This window comes from Podarcis filfolensis (genome assembly GCF_964270895.1).
Source record: "Podarcis filfolensis genome assembly, chromosome: 7".
Taxonomy (NCBI): Eukaryota; Metazoa; Chordata; class Lepidosauria; order Squamata; family Lacertidae; genus Podarcis; species Podarcis filfolensis.
This window is the reverse complement of record NC_139603.1, coordinates 50,615,885-50,640,086: the sequence shown is the minus strand read 5'-3', so window position 1 is coordinate 50,640,086 and position 24,202 is coordinate 50,615,885. Positions and strand designations below refer to the sequence as shown.

The window sequence follows — 24,202 nt, the reverse complement described above, 5'->3', positions numbered from 1 at the left end:
AATTTTGTGAGAGAGGGGTTCAATTTTTTGCTTATTGTTTTCTATTGCACATAGCCCAATTAACATTTAACTGCACTAGACTATGGGGACTTTATTGGGGATGCTTGCAGGTACTGGGACATTCCTTAATGGCACCCTAAATTGGTCACCTGAGATGGCCTCTTCAGTCTACTCTACTGAAGGCTCAGACCTGTGCTCGGTAATATTCCTTGTATTGCATTCTCAAACACCAAGACGGGAAAAATCTGGAACTTTATATCAGAGCTTCCAGTTAGAAACCTATGTGTAAAATACTGCCTTGTGAGGGGAATCTATTTAGCAAATAAATTCCTCTATGCTTTTGAATTCTGGTTCATTGGTTCTAATTGCAGAATCATGTGTTGGTTGAAGTTTTGGCCTGTTTCCAATTCTACAGAGCACAAGGGTAGAAAAAAAATGCTTAAAAAAATTCCTCATGCTAATTAAATAAAAAAACCAAATGCAGGTGCTATAGCTGTTTTGTGAATTATACTAATCTCTTTGAGACAAACTCTGGGAATACAATCAAAGCCAATATTTATTTTTTAAAAATGTATGCAGGCATGTCAATTCTCAAATTAAGGCAAATCTAAGAATTTGGCATAATTTTACTGATGATCTATCAAAGCTCTGAGAGGACAAGCTAAGCAGTGCATCCCAAGACAGAGGGATATTTCTGTGTGTGTGTGTGTGTGTGTGTGTGTGTGTGTGTGTGTGTGTTACACTAGGCCATATATCTGGCAGGCTCCCTGGCATGCCAATTATTCATTCATTCAAAATTCTGCCTTCCTCCATTCTGGAGTTTAGGATGGTGAACAACCAATAGATAAGTGTTCATTTGTTGTTGGCGGCGGCATCTGCCTGTCTCTAGACAATGGAGTGTGCCTCCTGGGGTGAAGTCAAATCACTGGAGAATCACAGCACCTGCTGTGACTACAAAGATCAATAACTCATAACTGCTGCCTCCCACATTGTTTTTGCTACACTAGCAGCACCAAAGTGACTTCCCCAGGGTGCAAGCCTGGGCGGTGTGTATGGAGGTCCTGGGTTGCCCAGAGGACAAGACCACACTCTCAGCCTTGATGTGGTCCAAAGGAAAATAGAGCAATACATTTGGCACCAGCTGGGCTGCAGGAGTTGCTGGAAGGAGGCATACAAGACACCAAACAACCATCTCAGGTACTCCACTCTGGATTTGTATAGGGTACGGATTTTTCCTTGGGGCTAATTCCTGAAGCCTTTCTCATGAATGAGTATAGCCATAAGGCAGTGAAGGTTTAGGATCAGAGTGTTCCTTCTCCCAAATGGGCCACCTTCCCAGGTTGACAAGCCCCATCTGCCCCTCATTTCCCTCAACAGCACATGCAGTAACCACCTTCTTGACCCTTGGACACACTATTGGTCTCGGCCACTAAATCTGCCAGACCCTGTCAACACATGCAGGGAAAGTCCCTAACTCACTGGGGGGTTTGAGACCCATTGGCTACTCTCACCTGACTTAGCCAACCAGTCAAATACATTTCCCAGGGTGTGACCACTGTTGCATGCCGACAGCTTCTAGGAGCCACAGGTGAGAGCTAAGTGCAAAGTGGGAACCAAAGGTGGACAAACTACCCCAGAAGGAGCATGATGTGTCCCCCACCTGAAGTACTACCCCTCCTCCAACACTCCACACACCCCTAAGTATTCATACAAAATAACAAAACATTTAAGGTATAAAGTCACAACAGCAACAATTCAGCAACAAGTACAAGTCACAGAGGGACCTGAATCAAATACAATGTTTGATTTTTGGAACCCCACATTGCTGGGAGCTTATTTTTATTAATAAGAAACACAAACTGTTTCAGTGCTAAACTATGGAGGTCCACACAGACTTGCTGTTTTATTTCCATTATGATCACAGTAGCACGTGCAATACACATCAGAAGGCAAGAAAACTTAGTGGCAACTTCAACATTTAGCATTAAATGAGGAGATAAAGGATAGCTAGGTGCATTGGTAGAGGGATCGTGCATGATTTGCACTTCTGTTTCCTGATCTCATGCAAAGTAGGATCATGTAGAATCCCTTTCACAGACAGAACATGCTATCTTGCCAAGGTGGATATAAACATGTTCCCTTCCATCATAGGCACAAATCCCAGAAGCAATCTTAGAGGAAGCATCATGCTTCATTAATTACTGCTTTCAGTGAATGCCCAAAGCCACCCAGAAAGGCAACAAACTCTATGGTCACCCATACTTTAGATAGCTAAAGGCTATTCAAGTCAAATGAAGATGAAAATTCTGTGGGATGTGCTCAGGGAGACAGGAGCACCAGAAAGCAGCTAAGCCATTTTTAAATATTAAACAAGTGAACATAGTAAAATAGTCTAAAAGGCTCTTTATATTTGAAAAAAATATATACAGAACCAGTTTGTTTCTCTGGAAGTTAAGAGTCTGTTACACATACAATATGTGAATGACTGGATTTCTTTTACCCTTGCTGTTGGAAGGCTCTCTTAACCTATTTTGGTTTGGCTTATAGTAGAGCTCATGTAAAAAATGAGGCATTTGTAGGCATTTGCTGGCCCTGCCTTGAGAAATTTAGTTGCTCAAATGTTGCAGTTATAGCTGTTATATTGAGGTCTTGGTAAGAGGCAAACTCAAAAAGGAAGATTATGGAGGAGGCAGATGCTGAAGGACTGGGCTTGGCATGTGTCTTTATTTTTCTTTCACACAGAGAGTCCTTAATTTGGGGATAAGATGTAGAACTGTATAACGGTTTATAAAGTGGCCACATTTTACTCAACATATAACACACCGAAAAACAACAATTTTCACTGAAGTACTCTCTAATAACTCAGCCATAGTCTTAACTAGTTAATCTCCAAATGACAAAATTCATAGATAATTAGCATCCCAAGCTGTCAGTAAACATGGGAGAATTAAATCCTAGAGGAAGGAGCCCATAGCCCTGGAGGAAGGCTGAGTGCATGTCTCCCTGACATCTTTTCAGCTCATCCCAGTAGTCCCACTGCTAGAATGTGTTGTCATAGCAACACCATCTCTTGCTTCATGCAGGAAAGATTAGCTCTTACTGTGCAGTGGAGAGAATGTAGGGGAAGTCAAGCTAATCCCTGGGTGCACTGCAAGAAAAAGGTTGGACCTCGCCCGAGGGATGCTGTATCTCCAATGATAGAATTGGCCTGCCACAGACTTTGGTATTTAAGTTGAAGAGCAGAATTCACAGTAAGTGTCAGCTCCTCCTGAGTGGAATATTGAATCAAGGTTTTCTAAGTCTTGTTGAAGAATGTCCCATGACCATGCTCAAACAAAATGACACCAGGCACCTGCATCTGAAATATGAATATATCCACTAGTTAAAGTGGCATTTTCAATAGCGATGTAAAGCTTTATTTTATCAACAAGCAAAGGGAAAGCTTAAGGTGTATACCTGAAAACCTTAGCAATGCTTGCTTAGTAGCAGCAGCAAGCATGTTTTACAAACTGGAGTGAGCATTCAACACACTGAATGCTTCAATATATCTCTTGAACACTTGGAAATTCCTGAAGTTCATGAAGGCTGAGAAGAAAGTGAGAGTGTGTGTGAAAAGCTATTTGTGTGTACTGAAGCAATTCCCACTTCTCAAAGTGCTGAACATTTCATTTTGAACATGCAAGTTTATACATTATTTTAGCATTGATTTATTATCTTCCTTGCCATTTTAAAATGAAAAAGGGAGGAAAAAGTACCATAAGATTAAGACAGTGTGACTTATGTGATGTTTTTGTGACATAACGTAAACATTACTGCAGCTCTCCATTATATTAGTGGTAGGATAAAAAGCAAGTATTTTAATAGTTCATTTTTTAAAAAAATGATTGGTTGTTTGGTTGGTTGGTTGGATTTCTTATCCACCCTTCACCATAAGGTCCCAGGGCAGGTTACAGAATCTTTATTTTAGTTTAAAAAACCAAATAAAGCCACTAGTCCCCACATTAACAATTTCCTGGTATGTCATTTTAAAAATAAATTCAGCTCAGTCTAGGCTAAAGAGGTGCCTTATGTTTATCTGTTTTTTGTTGCTATTCCCAGAAACAGCTTTAGTATTTTGGCATTCTGCCATAAACCTTATAGCAAGCTCTGAAATCAATACCCCCCTTATTTTTCTAAAAAAGATGGGTGTAAACCACTAAGCATTATCCGAGGTTTTGGCACAAACTGCCTTGAAAAAAAGAAATGTTTTGTGGATTATCATGGGGGGGGTATTTTGAATTGAAATATTTATGAGCAATACAAGAGACATGAAGGATTTAAAATACAACATCTGGATTACGATCTGATTTTTGTTTGTAGTGAAAAACACTAATTATATTGTTGCAATGTACATTATATGGAATTTAAATTCTGTTATAATAGTAAATGAAGATTTAGGCAAGATTGCATGTTTCTTTTTACATGCATTATGAATAATTTACAATATTTACGGTATTAGATTCCTTCTATTAAAGGCTAATATTGGCAGTATTAATTAGAATGCCAGTTTAAATTTTTAAAACATATTTTGAAGCAGTAAACACATCCCATTTCCATGCAAACAAATTGCACGTGTTCTGCTGATACATTGTCAAGATGCAGTTTGACTTTTGCAGAGAAAGGATCCAATGGTGAATGTTTAAAAGCTTAAGAACTCTCTCAAAGGAAATTAGCCACTGCCATCAATATGTTCCAATAGATGCTCTTTTTTTCTGCCTTATGTAATTCACAGAACACAAATGACATGGATAAACATAGGAGGAAGCATTTCCCCCCTTCCAGTCACATGCCCATTCAATAGTTGTTTTTGAATAAATAACCTTGTCAAGGTTAGTATTCTATTAAATGGAATGTTCTATCATCAAGGTGGAAAGAATCTAGAATAGTGGCTTATAATGAAAAAAAAGTGAATTTAATAATTTGCTTGCAATGAACACATATTCCTTGTGTAAAGCAAATACTTGCGACTATCTGCTGGTTCTTTTAATTGAAGGCAGAGTGATTTCGAGAGCTGGCATTTGCAATGTTAGTTCCAGGTTCTGGAAGGTTCCATGAGGCCCTCAGCGTACTTTTGCCAAGAGGCAGGGCTGGCTGACTCATCAGGCAAGGTGAGGCAACCTCCAGTGGGATCCACGGGAACAGCAGATTCAGCCCCCAAGAAATGCTACTGCAGCTGTGGTGCATACCCTTCAACATTTCTCTGATGAATATAGGGACGTCACATTCCTTAATGATAATTTTACTATTTATACCCTACACATCTTATTGGGTTGCCCCAGCACTCTGGGAAGCTTCCAACATTTATAAAAACATAATAAAACATTAAACATTTTTTAAAAACTTCCCTATACAGTGGTACCTCGGGTTAAGTACTTAATTCGTTCCGGAAGTCCGTTCTTAACCTGAAACTGTGCTTAACCTGAACCACCACTTTAGCTAATGGGGCCTCCCGCTGCTGCCATGCCGCTAGAGCATGATTTATGTTCTCATCCTGAAGCAAAGTTCTAACCCGAGATACTATTTCTGGGTTAGCGGAGTCTGTAACCTGAAGCGGTAACCTGAAGCGTATGTAACCAGAGGTACCACTGTACAGGATTGCCTTTAGACGGCTCGGGGGGGGGGGGTTAGATAATGCCGTACCTTCCAACATTTCTCCAATGAAAGTAGGGACATCCTAAGGAAAAGCAGGACATTCCTGGAGTCAAATCAGAAACTGGGACGGTTTCTCTAAATCAGGGATGTCCCTGGAAAATAGGGACACTTGGAGGGTCTCTGTGGTATGCTGCTTACAGGCCTGACCTGCCTTGGCAGCCCCCTTCTATACCACCTCTACAGAAGCCTCTTGGCAAATAGGAGAGACTGCCTCTCTCTCCCCCCATCCCCCACTCCTGATGTCAGAGGTGGATTTAGGGCACAGAGCCTCAGGGACACCGCAACAGGTGCCACAACTCTGAAGCAGAATAAAAGGTAAGAGGTGGGGGCACTGATTTTTGGTGTCACACAGGTTGCTGCTGACATTTGAGACCCTAAGATCTGCCACTGCTGATGGAGATCTTCACTGATCGCTTCTTCCCTAGCCAGGGGGCTGGGGTGGCATTTTGTGGTTCTCCTCAGGTGCCAACTCTGTCAATAGGCCCTTTTCTAGGGTGTGGGCCCTCAGCCGGTGCTTGACTACACTGACCGTTGATGCCTGGGCAATGGAGATCTATGCTATTTTTATTGAATCCCAATTCTCCTGGCTTTACTCTCTCTATCCAGGCTAATCATGCCACAATAATGTGAGGTTAATGAGATCAGGGCCTATTTATTTATTTTATATAATGTATATCCTGCACCTTCAACACAGACTTAAATTTCTAGGGTGGCTAAAAAGAAATGATGATTAAAATTTAAAACAACAAGCTAAATTCAGCAACAGCCAATTTAAATAGATGGTAAAATCATACCACTAAATTAAAGAATGCTGTCACAAGCCCTTCTTAAAATCAGAAAGAGAAGTGGGGTTTTTTTTGTACCTAAATGATAGTAATGTGGTCTCTAAGTGAGCCACCTTAGGGAGAGCATTGCAAAGGTGAAGAGCCACCACAGAAAAGGCTCTCTCTCCATATTTAGAATACAGCAATTGGTCAGAACATAGCCAAAACACTTGCATGCACTTATCTTCCTTGTCCTCAATCCTCAAATGTGCCCCTTGTTCACATTGCCACCCAGACAAACTTTTGTGTTATTGAGAGCTGAAGTGTTTGGTTCAATATTTTGTAACTCAGCCAAACACATCAAGCTTTTATTTGGTATTCTTATTCAGGTTTCTTTTTTAAAGTCACTATTAAGATTCTACTCTACATGAGCAAGAAATTCGTTAACCATATGAAAGTTTCATTTATGTTGTCACATATTACACAACAGCATACTTAACAGTTGCAGCTCAGGTACATTAACAGGCAAAACTTACTTGAAGTAAATAGTGAAATGTGCTTTCAATCCAAACTGTCATGTGAAATATACATTCCCATTTGTCAGATAAAATAGATTGTAACGTGCAGCTACAGGTTCTACGACTATTTTTGAACTGAGGCCAATGAATGGTAAATATTCATTGTTTGAATGGAATGAATGGAATGAACAAGAGCTGTTTCAGCAAATTGGGGGACAGGGATAGGTGAAACTGTGAATTTCTAGAATGTGACTATGAGAAAGGGGTAGGGATTGGTTTACCTTGTGATTGAGGGTTTCCCCATTTTTCCCCTTTGGAATAAATGCCCCCCCCCCCAATTAAAACAAACTCTCCTTCCAACCTCTTACTGGCTCATATTCTCTGAGAACTAGGCTGGAGAGATATCCTTGTCACCCGCTGCAACTATGAGTTTTTTGGGGGAGGGGAAACTAACATAAAAAGATGGGGGAAAGACCAATCAGCCTCTCCATAAAACTGTAGGGTAAGTCAGCCTCCTCTAAAATTTCTTAGAAATTCATGCACTGCACTTAAAAGCTACAGAAACCACTCTTCCATGAGCAGGCAAAGGTATTTTGCAAACTGGGGGAGGGGGAGAAGCACAGCTTTAGAACGTCTCATAAGAACAAAACAAAAGCCAGACTATGTCATATGTTCTTAATTGGTGATTCATTTTTATTCTTATTACGTAATTCTTTATACTAAAATTAGTACAGGAAGCAAAGTTAGCTCAGCGAAAGTACGGTTCTGGTTTGAATAATTGCTTGATTTCAGAATCTTAACAAGAGCCTGCTTTTTGAAATTAAAACCAATAAAATGAGAGAACCTAAAATCAAGTGGTGTGAATTCCATGCATGTGCCGTATTTTCTCACTCATTCTTACTCTGTTCCACATTATCCTGGTTGCTTAGGACTTTGGCAAACTTTTTTAATTCCTTTGTATAATCCACCCAGATTTCACGTGCATGTTTTCTATGTGAAGGTTATAATTAGTGTAATGTTAACATAATCCTGGCTATATAGGACGTTTTATACCTGAATGTTAGGAACCAGCATATCCCCAATAACTGCTATCTGCTGGTGTCCCTATAGAAACAGCCTTAAATGTTTCTATACTGTGTAGTTGGAAACTGAGTCATGATTTTTAGTTTTAGGGTTTTTTAAATGTTGCTGTTAGGGTAAAGGGAGTCGGAGACTCTTAATCTCAGAGTTGTGGATTTGAGCCCCATGCTGGGCAAATGATTCCTGCATCGCAGGGGGTTGGACTAGATGACCATTGGGATCCCTTCCAATTCTGTGATAGAACCTTGTCAAAACAATCCCAATGCATTTTCATCACTATTCTTTTAAAAGCAACAAAGTGTTCCTAATTTTATGTCGGGACAGTTCGTAAACTACTTTTGCTTTTTGGTCAATAACCAAGCAATTAATAGCATAAATACTATTGATAGTACAAAGCAATGTGAAAAATATTGGAAGGCTAACTATGGCCAGCATATTGACTTTACATTTTATTTCAGCAGCACAAACAATTCATTAATTGTTAGGAAAACCATATTAAACATATTGATAGAACTCAGAATTCCCTGTTAAGCTCACAATAATCCTCATAGCCCCAGAACTAAAGGTTTGGATCCAATCTTATCACTGGACCATTCTATTTTCTGTGACATAGTAATTCACTTCCTCCACTACTCCCCCTTTCATTTTCTCACTGGCTCATCACTGGGCTTAGCAACGCAGAATCCCTTTCTTACTTACCTCTTTGGCTTCCCTTGCAACCCCTCCTCTTTCTGTACTATTTTTTCACCCTCTCCCTCACTTGTAAATCCCTGTTCTGTCCTTCAGTCTATTTCCATGTCTGACCCTCTAGCATCCCACCTTTTATGTAGCTGCTGTGATTATTGCTGTAACCATCCTAATGCTTTTCCTGACACTTCTGGTCTGGTTGGATTTTTTTTTTATTTGATTGACCTGGGAAAGGATTGACATGAGAGGCAGAAGTAACTTGCACTTTCTTTTCATACCATGTTTATTTACAGCAATGTCTTCAGAACAAAAAAAAAAACATTTAAAGGACACAATTTAGTTTAAAATAATATAGTTTTCCATTTCAACCAAACAGGGAAACTATAGTGGAAAACTTTGGGCATTAAGTCATGATTTGCTGTTGGTTTAAATACTGTAGTCTGCTTTGCTCCAAAGCTGTTAACCCTGGGTTCCCCAGTATGGATGAAACAGGAGACTATAGTTAATGGAAGACTTCCTGGTTTATTCCTGCCAAGAGGTTTTGTGTGAGGTCAAAAGGCTCATCCATGCTTTGGCCTATTAAGCTGAGCTACGATCATCCAAACTTTCCCAATAGGATGAGTATAAAAGTTCCTTCCTTCCAACTGATGGAATGAGCATTATCCTCTAATAGAAGCAGTCTTTCCATTGGAGGAAGTCTCCTTCCATCAGAGGAAGGGAACTTTCTATTCCAATACTGTATATTTTGCTGGTTTAAAGAACTATAATTCATAATAACTGGGATATGTAAAAATCCCCCCCCCATATAACTTAAGCAAGTGAGTCATGATGTCACATATAAAGTGGAAAGATAAGTCCTTCCTTTTCAACATGCCTAGGTCATTAAAGAATCTGCTCTGGCTGAAATTTTCTTAACTGTTCTGTGATTGTTAATAGTGACTGGTAATTACACAAATATTTTCAGCTGAACTGTTGGAAATGTTGTGTGAGTGGCATCAAGTTGTAGGGTTTTTTGTATTTTTTTGTTGTTTGGGTATAAAGATAATGTTGATGACATGCCATTGAAAAACTGTAAATCCATGTGTTTCATAGATGATTCAGCTGCAGAGAGTTTTAACGGCAATGAGACTGCAGGACACAGTTCCAATGCTTCAGGGGGAACACACTGCAGGGAAGTGGCAGAAGCCAACAGTAATGGCAAAGCACCTCTGGAACCGGATGAACAGCCGCTGAATCTGAGTGACAGTCCCTTCTCTGCTCAGCTCACGTCAGAATACAGGTTAGATGACCAAAGCAGTGATGGAAAGAACAAGTACAAGAACATCCTAGTATCTGATCTTAAGATGGAACAAGAGGCAAAAGAAAATGGAAGCAAGGTAAGATGCTTCCATGTTCACAAGATATTACAAGAGCATAGATTAGGAAGAAGAAAAGTCTGCTGTAATGGTTCAAGGGCTTTGCAAATTAGGAAATTGGAAAAGTTGTTGACACCTAGTTGTTTCTGCTATTTTGTGCTCACACTGTCTATTTCTCACTGCATATTAGTATACTAACAAATACCAATATTTTATCAACCAGAAATACATTCTGCAAGTTTTTCATTTCTGATCTGAAATACAGTATTTTGAGAAGACCTGTAAAATCTTCCTGTTGGATGAATCACACATGTAGTTCATGATCAGTATGTATTCGTATCCTTATTGTGTCAACAGAGTTGGCACTAAAGCTTTCATTGCCATCTATAAACATGTCCAAACATGTCTGAATTGAAACCAACAACTTTGCTTTAAGAAGTTGACATTTCCAAACAACTTTCCCTCCAGCACCCCTGGTTGTTCCTATTGTATTAGCTGGGAGAGAATAAGGTGACTATGTGTAGATAAAGACAGATCCAGCAGATTAGATAGCTAGTCTGATAGGAAGGCAGTTGTCATGAATGTGTATTGTAAGAAGAATGAAGAGTTGAATTTAATCTAACAGAATTCTTGCAATTATTGTTTCTGCTGCTATCACTGAAAACTCCAGCCTTTCAAAATCTGATACTACACACTGGATTATTAGCTTTATACCACTGAAACTGAGTACTGGATCCAGATACTTCCACTGATTTTAATACCAGCAGTGAAATATCATAAATTACCCTGACAGTGCTTTGAGTGCCACTGTGTTCTGTTGTTGGTTTGGTTTTGCATCCCCCCCACAATATGAATAATGTGAGAACTCCATGAGTATTCTGAAATGAACTTGAAATCACTGTAATTTGCTTGATGTAAATATGTTTAGAAATTGAAAAATATATTCTATCTTTTTATTTTAAAAAAGTAGCAGAAAAATGCTTTCAATGCTGGACTTAATCAAGGACTCAATACTCAAGGAGTCAGAAAAATCAACAGGCTACAATATACAGACTAATATAAAAATGAGAGAGGGCCTAGTGATGGGCAGAGCACTATTGGGAACTGCATTCATGGGGAAACACAGTCTCTGATACAGTAATCAACAGTTATCAATCCAAACTCTGCCTGTCTTGGAAGAGCTAGATGTCCCTCCCTCCCATTGAAGATTGTCTTAAACTCTCAGACATGCGGTAAAGTCCCAGGATAGGACTCAGTCTCCATAGAAATGCTGAAAGCTGGCCTCAATTCCTCATGACACACCTCCACAGCCTCCTCTTGCAGTATTGGGAACAAGAATCAGTGCCACAAGACATGTGTGACCCCAGCACTGTGAACCCTCTACAAGAACAAAGGTGACCGCCATGACTGTAACAACTACTGCGCAATCTCTCTGCAGAGTACTGCGAGGAAAGTGTTTGCCTATGTAATTTTCAACAGATTGGAATTACTCACTGACAGAGTTTAACCTGAGCCACAATGTTCTGAGGTCAGCAGTTGACATGATTTTCTCACTGCGTCAGCTGCAGAAGAAATGCCTAGAGTAGAGGTGCTCCTTGTACGTTGTCTTCATAGACCATACAAAGGCCTTTGACCTGGTCATCTGAAAAAGACTCTTCAAGTGCTCAACAAGATAGGATGCCCACTTATTGCTCTCCTGTGCCTTCAGTTCGATGTGGGGGGGGGTGGGGGGGTCTGTTCTACCTGGTACTTCTCCACACCAAGACAAAAGTGTGTGGGGTTCTAATCCAAGAGATGTTGTTTGCAGATGATACAGTCTGGACAGCACATTCCAAGGAAGTTCTACAGAGACCCATAAACCATTTTATCCATGCCTGCATGGAGTTTGGCCTCGTCATCAGCCTGATAAAGACCAATATCCTGGGTCAGGATACTGCTAGCACTCAACGCATCAGCACTGGTGACCTCACACTTGAGGTGATAGAAGATTTTGCCTACCTGGACTCCACCATAACCAGCAACCTCTCTATCGATGCTGAGCTGGATGAGCATATTGGCAAAGCAACTATGGCAATGACTCACCTCTCCAAAAGGGTGTGGGAAAATGTGATGCTAACAATCAATGCCTTCCATATGCACTGCGTCAGGAAGATTTGGGGCATCACATGGCAGGACAGAGTCTCAAACAAATATGTATTCTCCCAAGCCTACATTCCCACAGCTTGTTCGCGCTCCTATCTCCATGACATCTACACTGACTTGGTCATGTACACAGCATGGAAGAGGGCAGGATCCTCAAGGATGTGCTCAACGGGGAGCTGGCACTAGGCCTGTTCCTGTCGGCCAACCAACTCTGTGTTACAAATATGTCTGCAAGCATGACACGAAGGCTAGAAGCATTAAGCCCACCAAGTGGGAATTCCTTGCAGATGATCGCAGTTCCTGGAGAGAGACAGTCAGGCTGTGTGTCAACAGCAGTAACCAGAGAAGCAATGACAGCTGGGAGTAGCACAGAGAGAAGAAATTCTCCAACAGTTTGACTTTACCCTCAATGACACACTCTTCATTTGTCTCCTGAGACACACAGATGCCAACAGAAGAGAGGTTCTTCAGTGGGACCCAGAAATTTATTCAAGTGCATTTGTTCTTTTCCTCAATATCTGTTATGGTTTTCACTTTAAGCCTACACCCCAAAACAAAGATGACATCTACATCTCAGGTCCCACTATGTTCCAACTGTTATTGATATTTGGAGATTTAAAATCACCCACTCATAGTTGCTTAACAATTAATGATGGTCTGATGGGAGCTTTACGCCAACAACATCTAGAGAGTTCCATATTGACTACCCCTGGTGTACCCCAAGTGGCTACACTTTGAGCAATACTGAATGGTTTGGAATAGCAGCTGAGAAACAAGGGGGTGGGGGAGAAACTATACATTCCATTGTATCATAAACCCAAACCTGGGTTTATGCAGTACATGGTGGAGAATCCAGATGAGGTTCCGGTCACTTATTCAGGGGAATAACCTATAGTAACTTATTGAGGGATCTTCAGCCAAAGGACACAACCCTACCTCCATCCTCTGGTGCTCTAACTGTTCTCTAACAACTTTTCTGCATTACCTCTGTCTCCCCAAGCCTCACAGATATCAAAGACTACAAAACAATGCAAAGGCCTTTAACCAGCCATCTGGCTCCTCCAGACAGGCATGACTTACCCCATCAACCCTGGATAGCCTGCATAAGGCTTCAGTTGTCTCTGTCTTCCTGTAGAGACAATTTCTCTTTTAGCTGCATTAGCAAGCAGGGACACTTTGGAGCTGTCCAAGGTCCTGCATGCTTTCTGCTCAATTCAGACTTTAATGCCTGCTTTCCCTGTGAGCCTCAAGTACCTGTATAACTGACCATGTATTTTGCCTGATTTTCTAGAACATAAAACATGGCTCAGAGTTTACAAAGTTAGCACAAACCATAGTTTAAGATCATGTCTGATTACGACCATCCATAATTATCTGAAGGAAGCCATGAACAGGATGGCTAGACTGTTCCAATCAGATATCTATCCCCCAATATATATTCTGATTTATATTCTCTGGACTTTCAGAGAACTTCAGCACTACCATTCTCTAGAATTACAAAATCATATTGAACCAAGCATGGCTCAGATGGGGCACCAGAAAATGATCCATTTCAACTGGGGTTTAGGCTTGGTTTCAGCACAGAAACAGCTTTGGTTGCCCTGAATGATGACTTCTGTCTGGAAAGAGTTGGGGAAAATGTATCATTGACCTCTCAGACAGGGACAGCCTAATTTCTGTAGTCCATGCTCTGGTAGCCCTCTGCTACTGTTGTTCCCCAGTGACTGGTATTCAAATGTATTCAGTTACCAGTTGCTAGAAGCGGGAGTGTGTTATTACACTTATGTGCTGCTTGTGCACTTCCCATAGGCATTGGTTGCCCACTGTGAGAACAGAATGTTGGACTAGATGTGCTTTGGGTTTGATCCAGCAGGGGTGCTCTTATGTTTAGAGGTATAGTGACACTGATCCTGGAAATAGTATGCAGCCATCATGACTCTTGTCATGTTATACATAGGGCTGCTCCTGAAAACATTTCAGAAACTTTAGCTGGTGCAGAATTCAGTGGCCAGGTTGCTCACCAAGGCAAGACAGTTTGAGCATATTACACTGATCCTGGCACGACTACACTGGCTGCCAATTAGTTTCCAGGCCCAATTCAAAGTGCTGGTTTTGACCTATAAATCCTTAAAATGCTCAGGACCACAGTACCTCAAGGAACACCTCTCCACATATAAACCAAGCCAAACACTGCAATCATCATCTGATGCTCTTCTTCATGTGCCTCCTCCATGAGCAGTCCAGATGGTGGCAACACAAGAATGGGATTTTTCTGCAGTGGCTTGCCACTTGTAAAATGCTCCACCAAAGGAGGTTCATCTGGCACCTTCAGTATACATCTTTAAGTGCCAGGCAAAAACATTCCTCTTCAACCAGACCTTTGGCTGGATAATAATCTATGCCCTTTTAAATGTCTTTGTGGGAGGGGGTGTTATTGTTTTGTTCTTGTTTTTATTATGTACTTTGTGGTTTTATTCTGTATTTTATTGTGTGAACTGCCTTGAAATTTTTGGATGAAGGGCAGTTTACAAATTTAATTAATTTAAGCTTCTGTGAAGATAGCCCTATAGTTGAAGTTTAAAATATATCTACTGCACTTCTTTAATAATTTAGATACTACATTTTTTCATGCTGACTCTCCATGCAGGTTTTTCCAATTCTCATCTCCCATGTGAGCCTAAAAATGCATTAAGGGAACTCTATTAAAATTAAGGAAACTCTAAAAGACATTCATAAACATTTGATGCTTAGTGAGCACTAAGTCTGATTTTCCTTATGTATGACCAGCTTATTTGGGTGGATTGTAAAAAATATATTGCCATATTTGCTTATGAACAATCATAATGATAATAACAAATATAAATAACATCAACGCTCAGATCTGGGCAGAGCTGTATTTCTGTGAGGGTATTTTTGGTTGCAATCTGATATCTTTGCAGTTTTGACAATCCAAAGGAGCTATAAAACTGCAGCAACCCTCCAGCTATAAATTGCTCAGATACTGGGAAATCCATGGTAGCTTGGAACAAGTTTCTATATTTCCCAGAAATATCTGGAATGATCCAACTCTCTGCCGCCATCTTCAAAATGCAGCAGAGTAGTCTGCTGCCACATCAAACCTCTGCCGTTGGCAGATTGCCTCATTTGCATTTTATTCATGGCTGCACTATAAAAGCAACAACCCAAATTAAAATTTTGCACCCAGGCAATTAAAATCCTGCACCAAGCAGAGCCAAATTCTGTGATTCATAAATTCTGCAAACTGAGTGCATTTGCATTTTTTCTCTTATTTTGCACAATCTATTCTGCAGTTTTACTTTTCTTTATTGTGCTGTGACTTGTCATGGCAAACATCCTATCTGTTCAGTAATGCTCCTAGCAATTTGTAACTTGAAATGAAAAGCAAAGCCCAGCTAAAATATGTACCGTGATATTTGGATGTACTTAAAACAAACCAGAGGAAAAATAAACTTGCTTATTGGAGGTGGTAGGTGGTGGAGAGAACATAACACAGAGAGTTCAAGTAACTACAGTTATTCTATGCTAGTCATAATGGGAGTGCTAGTCATTGGCCAGTGCTGGCAAGGCCTTCAAGAACTTACAGTTTTTGATGGAAATTGGAGGTGACAGGATGGGCCACATTTGGGCAATAAAAAGTTCCTGTAGTTCTTTCAAGCATCTAAATCATCAGATGCATGAAGGAGTCCAAAGGCCAATTCATAATTAATCTGAAAAGTTAGGCTCCAGACTTGGAAATCTATGTCTGTGTTTGAAAGGAAAGCGACTGGATCTGAGAGCACATTTGATGTGGGAGGAAATATGATCCCAATTGTGGAGGCAAATCTGATCAAAAGAGAAGAGTTATGACTGATTTCTGAAAGTTCTAGAATCTCCTGAAACAATTTCAAGATACCAAAATGTAGCTTAATGGACTACATCATAAATGCTACCATTATGCTGAAGGGGCATAAAAGGAAAAAGGAACAGTTTCAGACTACAAACAAGCTTGCCATAATCTGTTTCACTTGCCATAATCTGTTTTCTTAAGCAAACTAATTATGCACATGTGTTCACCTATGAATGGTTTATGGGGACTAACCTGCTTCCTGTGATGTTCTTAGATCCCAATTCCACCTCTGTTAAATAGCTTTTTAGGAATATCTTTTTAGGATCAAGGTACAATCCCTTTCCTCATATATACAGTGGTCATATTTTTGGCAGTTCAAATCCATGCGATGGGGTGAGCTCCCGTTGCTTTGTCCCAGCTTCTGCCAACCTAGCAGTTAGAAAGCATACCAGTGTGAGTAGATAAATAGGCCACTGCTTACAAGCTACCACTGTAAACGGGGGTGGGGGGTGGGTGGGTTTGATACCAGTAATGCCATTATCTTGCTCTGCGCACTATTAACAGTGTGCATTTTGTTAAAATAATAAAGGAGCTATACGCGCAAGGAAAGCAGCTGACCCACCTGAATGCATAAGCTTGTTGGGATTGCAAAGGTGCATCTAGGGGAATGCAACTAGTGTGGTCACACCGGGCACAGAGCTTCTGGGGCATCCGAGGAGACACCACAACCATGACATACAATAGAAGATGGGGGGGTGGCGGCACTGGATTTTAGCATCACACATGGCACCACTGAAATTTGAGACGTCAAAGTCCACCACTATGTGATTGTGGACTTTACAGGGAGCAGTCTAACCATTAATCTCAGTTAAAATATGATTTGAGCATTGCTTTATTTGTCTAATTTCCCTTATTAATTTGTGTTCAAATTTGTACTGGGAGAATTCCAAAACTATGCATACATTCATATATATTTGTTAAACTACCAATTGAATTATTTAACTGAGAGTGGATATATATTTTCTTTCCTGGCCTTTCTTATGAAAGGAGTTAAGCTACCCACATCCCCTATAAAGACAGTTTTCCAAACTGTTAAGGACCATATTCCAATTAAAACAAATCACAAAATTAATAGAGCAGCAAGATAAAAATGATTCATAGCCCTTGGTGATATATTTGAGAGATGAAGTCTGCAGTAAATCCCATTGAGCTCAGAGGGACTTGCTTCAGAGTAAACATGCTCTTAAAATTGTGCTGCATATTACTACACAGAGACTGTGTCTTTTAGGAGATTATACAAATTTGTCTGTTAACATAACATTTTTTCCGGTACCCATCAGTAATTGGCAGTTGCAATGAATTATGTGTCAACCAAAAAGCTTCCCCCACCCCTATTTAAAAAGGAACATTTTAGCCAATGGCAAAAATGTACAGAAACAAAAATTCATTAGTTTTGCATAAAATGGCCTGAGGACAAATATGTGACCCTGGAGCCATTTGTTTCATGTCTTCTTTTTAATGTAAAAGAGTTTTGTATGAAGAGTAAAAAAGCAGAATGAAATGAGAATTATTTACTTTGCTGGTGCATGAGACTAATGGGGTCTTCTGTTATTCCCACTGATGTCACTGAGAGATTTGCTTTGGGCTTTCTTGCAGTCAGGTTTTGGTTTAGTCTGTGTAGAACTATGGAAGAAAAAAAACGTAGTGGTTTTTAAAATTCATAAGCAAAGGAGAAAGAAGCAGTTGGTAAAGCATAACTGAAAAGGAGTCTGAGGCTAACATTTCAGAATCTGCAAGAATTTACAAAATGTATTACTTGGAACTGGGGCAGCAAGGTTTTGAAAGAATAATAAAACTGTTGATGTAAGGCAAATACTAAGATTAGAACCAAAATTTTCTAATTAGGTGAAGGATCTGTGGAGAAGCTCTTCTCTTCTCCTGCTAGGTGCTGTTGGTTATGGAAACATCTTCATTCACACACACCCTACAACACTGATGTTTGCACTCACACCTGGGCTGCAAAATTCCCTGATGCAAAATGTATCAATGGGTGTGGATACAAGATGGGGAGCCAAGCTACTCTTAAAGGGGCCATTAAAGCTACCTGCAAGTCCATTGCCCTTTAAGAGCAGCTTAAATCTGAACTCTCCATGACAAAATAAAAACCCTAATAATACTAACCAGTATGGCCGCAAAGCACCTTTCTTCTTTCTGAATACAGAAGGGATATCTTAGGTTTACAGAAAAATACTAGAATTGCACATGGAACAGCGCAGTGCAGAGTGCAAGCACAGTCCCATCTCCAGCGACAGAACATGGAATGGCCATTCACTTTGCTATAAGTGCAAATAATAACACTCACCGTCAGTGGCGTAGCGTGGGTTGTCAGCACCCGGGGCAAGGCAAGTAATTTGCGCCCCCTAACCAGGTAGGGGCAGAGAGCTGCGAGTGCGAGCGCGCCCCCCCAGATGTTGCGCCCAGTGCGGCCGGCCCCCCCTGCACCCCCCACGCTACGCCACTGCTCACCGTTGCAGATGGATACTCCCTGGAAATTGCCTTAATGAGTTCCGTGAAAAGGTCTTTATGTAAAATATAATTGGTAGAAATTTTAAACTGAAATATGCATACACGTGTTTATAGTTTGATATAATGTTGTAGCTAGCTATTATCTTGTATCACACAGAATACAGATTTGAACACTGGTCATCCAATGTGAAAGGGACAAGGATTAAATTAGTAGTCACCCATTGTTCTTCACTAGAGAATTGTGTGTAATTAAAAATCCTGGTTGCTTCTAATATCACATGACTAGACATGCAAGGAAGCGCTGGATACCTGTTGGCCTTGATGAAAACACACTCAAATGCAGTCATATTGCTTTTCCTAGAGGATTTGTGTTAGTCAAAAAGAGTCTTTTAAAAAAAATCCCCCTATCAAATCAGTTTCATGAAAGAGTTATTTCATGCCTTGAACAAATTTTATATAACCATCACTTTAGCTTTTCTGGCCTTCGATCAAGCTGTGAAGTGAAATTATATTAAATAAATATGGAAAGATTATGCTTCAGTCCTGTGTTATATTGAGCTCTGCATAAAAATGAGAAGACACTCAAAAAAATTGCATTATCAGACATTTCTGGAAAAATAAAGGGGCACATTTTCAGAGTATGGTGATTTATATTAATACAAGCTAGAAGTGTCTGGTGTTGCCCAGGAAAATTAAGAAACCAAAAATTATTGAGATTTATGAATGGATGGTGTAATTTGTTACTCTCAGGGCTATGTGTAGTCTTCCCCCTGCCCCAGGGCTCCAAACTGACCCAATAACACCAGACCATAGCTGGCCCCTAATCAATTTGGGTTTGGGGTTAATGTTTAATTAGGGTTTTAAAAAACCTTATAAAAAACCTAGGAAAAAATGGTGCTGGTACTTACCACGCAAGGACACTCTGGCCCCACAACCCAGACTCCAGCCACAAAAGCTGAGGTCTGCTTAAGAGGCCAGAGACCACCTTGGCTTGGACCTGCATCTTGGGATGCCTACAGAATGGCTCACAATGGTATCCAAGCATAGACCAAACCCTGATTCTCAATCTTGGGAGCTGTCAGAACAAACCGGGCATCATCTCCCAAGGCACCCAAATTGGTGTAGTGTGGACCACTTAAGTCTGCCACCTAGGTTCAAAAAGGTGCCTGATGGCTCCCAAATGTAGGCAAAAGCTATCTCTTCCACCTCAGGAACAGTCATGCATAGAGAACAGAGAGACAGACGAACAAACCACTTTCCAAAACATGTAGCAGAAGGCAGTACAAGTCAATAGTACATAGAAGTAGATACTGTAGTAGATAAATAAGCATTTCAGTATATTTCATACAAAACCTCTCCCCATGAATTTATTTTGACAGTAATATATACCAAGATATTATCAAAGAAATGTTGTCTTTTGCTGTCAGTAGATACTGTTTACCCAAGAATATACAAATGGAATTGGCCAAAAGGCCAACTAATCTAAACCCTCGAGGATTACACTGTTAGAGAAATCAATTGTAAAGTCCAAACTGTTCATTGTATATTATATAAGATCTGTTTAATGATCCTCTTTTGACTGTGCAGCACTCTTTAAGCCTCTGGACTCCTCCCTACTTTCCCCTTTGACCAGGCAAAATCCTGCTTGTTTATTTCAAGCTGTGACAGGCAATTGTATATTCCCTTTAAGGTGGCTTGAAGCAAAAGAGGCCAGAGAACCTTTACCTTTAATAGTTGTGTAGAAGAGGACATATGAGCAGATATGGATTGCATTATAGCAAGGTACACCTGTAGATTTGCTGGCCCATCTGGTCAGCCTGTTTAATAAACGTGTTGCATTACCAGCACTTGTATGGATTCCAACTGAGTACTGAAGTTTAACAAACAAAAATAGTGCTTCCAGTTACTAGTCTTAGGCAGGTGTAAGCAAATAAAATCTCACATTCCCCCAGGCTCCCCATATCCATTTGTGTTTTAGTGTAAACAAAACTAGGAGAACTGCCTACTGTTATTCTGATTCTGCATAGTTCACTTTCTGCTGTTGAGGAGGAGGATGCAGAGCAGACACAATGCCGCTAACTGGTCAAAGGCTAGAAATTGGAACAGAAGGAAAACATGATAGTTTAGTCATTTAAGCATGAGACTCTTAATCTTAGGGTTGTGAGTTTGAGCCCCACCTTGGACAATTCTGATTCTGTGAGAAAGAGGGTTAAAAAATTGAAATGCAAAGAGGCAAAAAAGAAAAGAACTGAATGGTTTTTATGGACTGTTTCTCTCCACCCACAACCTAGCTACCCATCCTATTCTGAGCACTTAGAGACTTCTCATTTCCATTATTTACTTAAATTGTTTCTGTGCCTCCTATTCTTGCCTTTGAGCAGCAAGAAGTGGGAGGAGGGCTGAGAAGATACATCATACCGCCAACTAAAGGAATGGCGCAGTACTGTACAATACAAATAGGCCCAATACAAATTAGTCACAGTGAGACTCCAGCACAGCTTTCCAGAGGCGGTTCCATTCCCAAATCACAGATCTGCAGTGGAGATCCTTCATCTTGGTTGTACATCATCGCAACTTACCCACGCTGATGTTCATATCTCATAAACTGGCAGAGATGCAGCCACTTTATATGTTCTCTAAACACATCAATTGGTACATATGCATCTTTTAGCTATATTGATAGAATTGAATGTGTGTTTTGGCTTGTATTGGGTTGCTGTGAAAAATATACAGAAAGAGTACCATCCAAAATCTAAATCTGTTAGGGGGAAACTGTAGTATCTGATTCTGCTGGTAGTTGCCAAGTTTTGGGCACTCTGAGTGAGTAATTGTTTAATGAAATGGACACATGTGATTTATCCAGCAAGCTACTGATTCCATCCTAGAGGAAATTATGAATCCTGATGAATGAAAAGCTTTGCAGAGATAACAAAATGTTTTACTTTTTCTCTCTCTCAGTTTAAAAAATTTGTTTTCTTAAGGATATTTCTATATTGCTTTGTATATAAAAATATATATATGCAGTAAAGAGAAAACTAAAACAACAGTCAACTTAAACAACTACAAGTGTTACACAAATATACACTGTTGGCAATTTGAAGGGGACAAAACTTCTAGTATACAGTCGGTGAATTTGGTAAAATGAAAGGATCAATCTGCATGTTACAATTTCCAGAATTAAATGTAGTTTACAGAAACTTAAATAAGTGTGCATTGTCATTAGCAATTGAAATATTGAATGGCTTCTCTTCTTTCTGCCTTGTTTTTTTCATGTATGTAATTGGTACACACACACACACACACACACACACACACACACGTATTAGTATTCTGGGAAAGCTATCAAAACAAACTATTCTATATACTAAAAGAAAACACCTTGTGAAATTGGATTAGCATAAAAATACTACTTATAAGTCATTTTTTTCCATGATATAGTTGGTGGTTAACCGTACATAATGGGAAGTGATGAAAAGATTTCTCTTTGTTTTACACAAACCTGTTTAAGAAAAAGAATGTTTGTCCAACCTGACAACTATTTACCTTTGCAGAAAATGAAATATTAACTCTAAACTTTGCAGTCATGTAGAGGAAATTGCAGCTGAAATGAAGACATCTGAGGCACTTTTCAGTTTTATTATATAGGAGGGGAGAGAGAAATGTAACTGGAATGCCATTTTTATAGTATGTATTGTAATAAGGACCCTTTTCATGAACATGAAACACAAGCGTATCATGCCAGTTATGAAGAGCACAGGCATGTATAAATTTTGAATATATTTTGAAGGTAAATCCAGCAAACAACAATAATAGCAACTGGCTATAAGAGGAATTCCCAGATACTGTTTTACCTTAGGCTGGACTCTGATTCCATGGCAGAACTGGAATATTAAACTTAGTTCTTAACAAGTCCAAATTAATCATCCTGTCCATTGGATCACATCGGCTCTCTTCTTCCCAACTTCTGAAGTGAATGTTATGGCTAAATTGTGCTTTTTTAAAAAAAAAAAATATTACTCATGAACTGTACAATTACATGCTGCCTTACTCTAAAGCCCTATACAAAGAGTTCTTGAACACAATTTCTATTCAAAAAAGTCCATTTGGGGAATCTGTTCGTATGTAGAGAAGGCAAGGATTTGTTGAGGTTGAAGCAGGTGATTTCCTCAGACACGTTTTACAAAATGGCTTCCTTTACTCCTAGTCACCTGCCCATAGCTATTCAAGCTATGATTCTGGCAAGAATGAAAGCATGGACAGAGGTGCAGAAGACCTCTCCCTGAACCGTGGAGAAGAGGACGAGGATGATCATGATGAACACGAAGATGCTGAGAAGGCCAATGAGTCGGATGGTGTAGAAGCTGAGCGTCTGAAAGCTTTTAATGTGAGTTACATGGAGCTTTATGCCCTTCAGAATTTAATTTTCTTATTTGTGGCATTTATTATGGGTATATGTGGCAGTAAAAGAGGTACACTAGCTTTATTAGAAGGGGGACCTCCCTCCCTCCACACACATTAAAACACTTGGAAACAGACACCAGTTCACCAGAGTTAGAGGTTTAACGTATAATTACCTCAGTTGTGTGTTTTGTGTGTGTGTGCATGTTTGCTCAGTGGACAGCAGCAGTAGGGACTAAGGGGCTGCAGTGTAGTTCCAGGAGTGTATTCCAGTGGCCAGCTATTTTCTATTATTTTCCAGATTTATATAATTTTGCATGACAACGTACGCAAAAATTGCTCACAGCAGGGGAAGAGTAAGAGACACAGTTCAGTATAACAATGTAGGCATCCTACTGCATTGTTAATAACAGACATGAAAACAGTGCCTATTTTCACAATCTGTGTTTTATTTCCCTCACAATTTCTATACACTACAGCCTAATCTTTTCTTGTCTTTTTTTTTGTCAATCCTAAAACAAAATCCTTGCTTGCTTAGCATTTCTGACTTTCCATTACAAAGCTCTTCACTGTGTAAATAAAGAAAAATAAAAATAAAGAAAATGTCTTCCTCTCTGTAACTGAGCCAGGAAGCTTAGAAAGAGAAGAGAACACCACCCCTCCAAAACCTTCTCCTCTGTCTCCCTCTTGCCAACAGATGTTTGTCAGGCTGTTTGTAGATGAAAACTTGGACCGAATGGTCCCAATCTCTAAGCAGCCCAAAGAAAAGATCCAGGCTATCATTGACTCATGCAGGCGACAATTCCCTGAGTACCAAGAGCGTGCCAGAAAGCGTATACGTACTTACCTCAAGTCCTGCAGGCGGATGAAAAGGAGTGGTTTTGAGATGGTGAGTTTTGATCTAAAAAAAACCCCAGCCCTAGTTTCCATCAAAAACCCCATATGTAAATCCATGACACTATTTTGTTTTCATCTTAGTGTCTCTTTTTATTTGTATTTTTGGTAATGTCAGGTCAGAGGTTATTCTTCCTCCTTTCATATTACCTGGATCCCCCCTCCCTTTCTCCAGTGCATTTGAAATGCCTTCAAAAATGCAGTTTGCAGTTATTTCAAATAGAAATTCATTTTAAAAAATGAAGAGCTCCTCAAGATGTAAAGGAACAAGCAAAAGAGAAATAAGGCTTGTTTGTTTTT

At 39.9% G+C, this 24,202-nt stretch overlaps 1 protein-coding gene across 4 annotated transcripts in view; it reads left to right on the top strand.

Moving 5' to 3' along the window:
- Positions 1-24,202, top strand: part of NOL4 (nucleolar protein 4) — a 115,519-nt gene that overhangs the window by 69,035 nt on the left and 22,282 nt on the right. For 3 of the 4 annotated variants that reach the window (XM_083622986.1, XM_083622989.1, XM_083622988.1), the window contains 3 exons: positions 9,833-10,116; positions 22,815-22,994; positions 23,706-23,897. In XM_083622986.1, coding sequence (XP_083479112.1) covers positions 9,833-10,116; positions 22,815-22,994; positions 23,706-23,897 — 656 coding nt within the window. The remainder of the gene's footprint in view (positions 1-9,832; positions 10,117-22,814; positions 22,995-23,705; positions 23,898-24,202) is intronic. The other variant, XM_083622987.1, reaches the window with a different exon arrangement.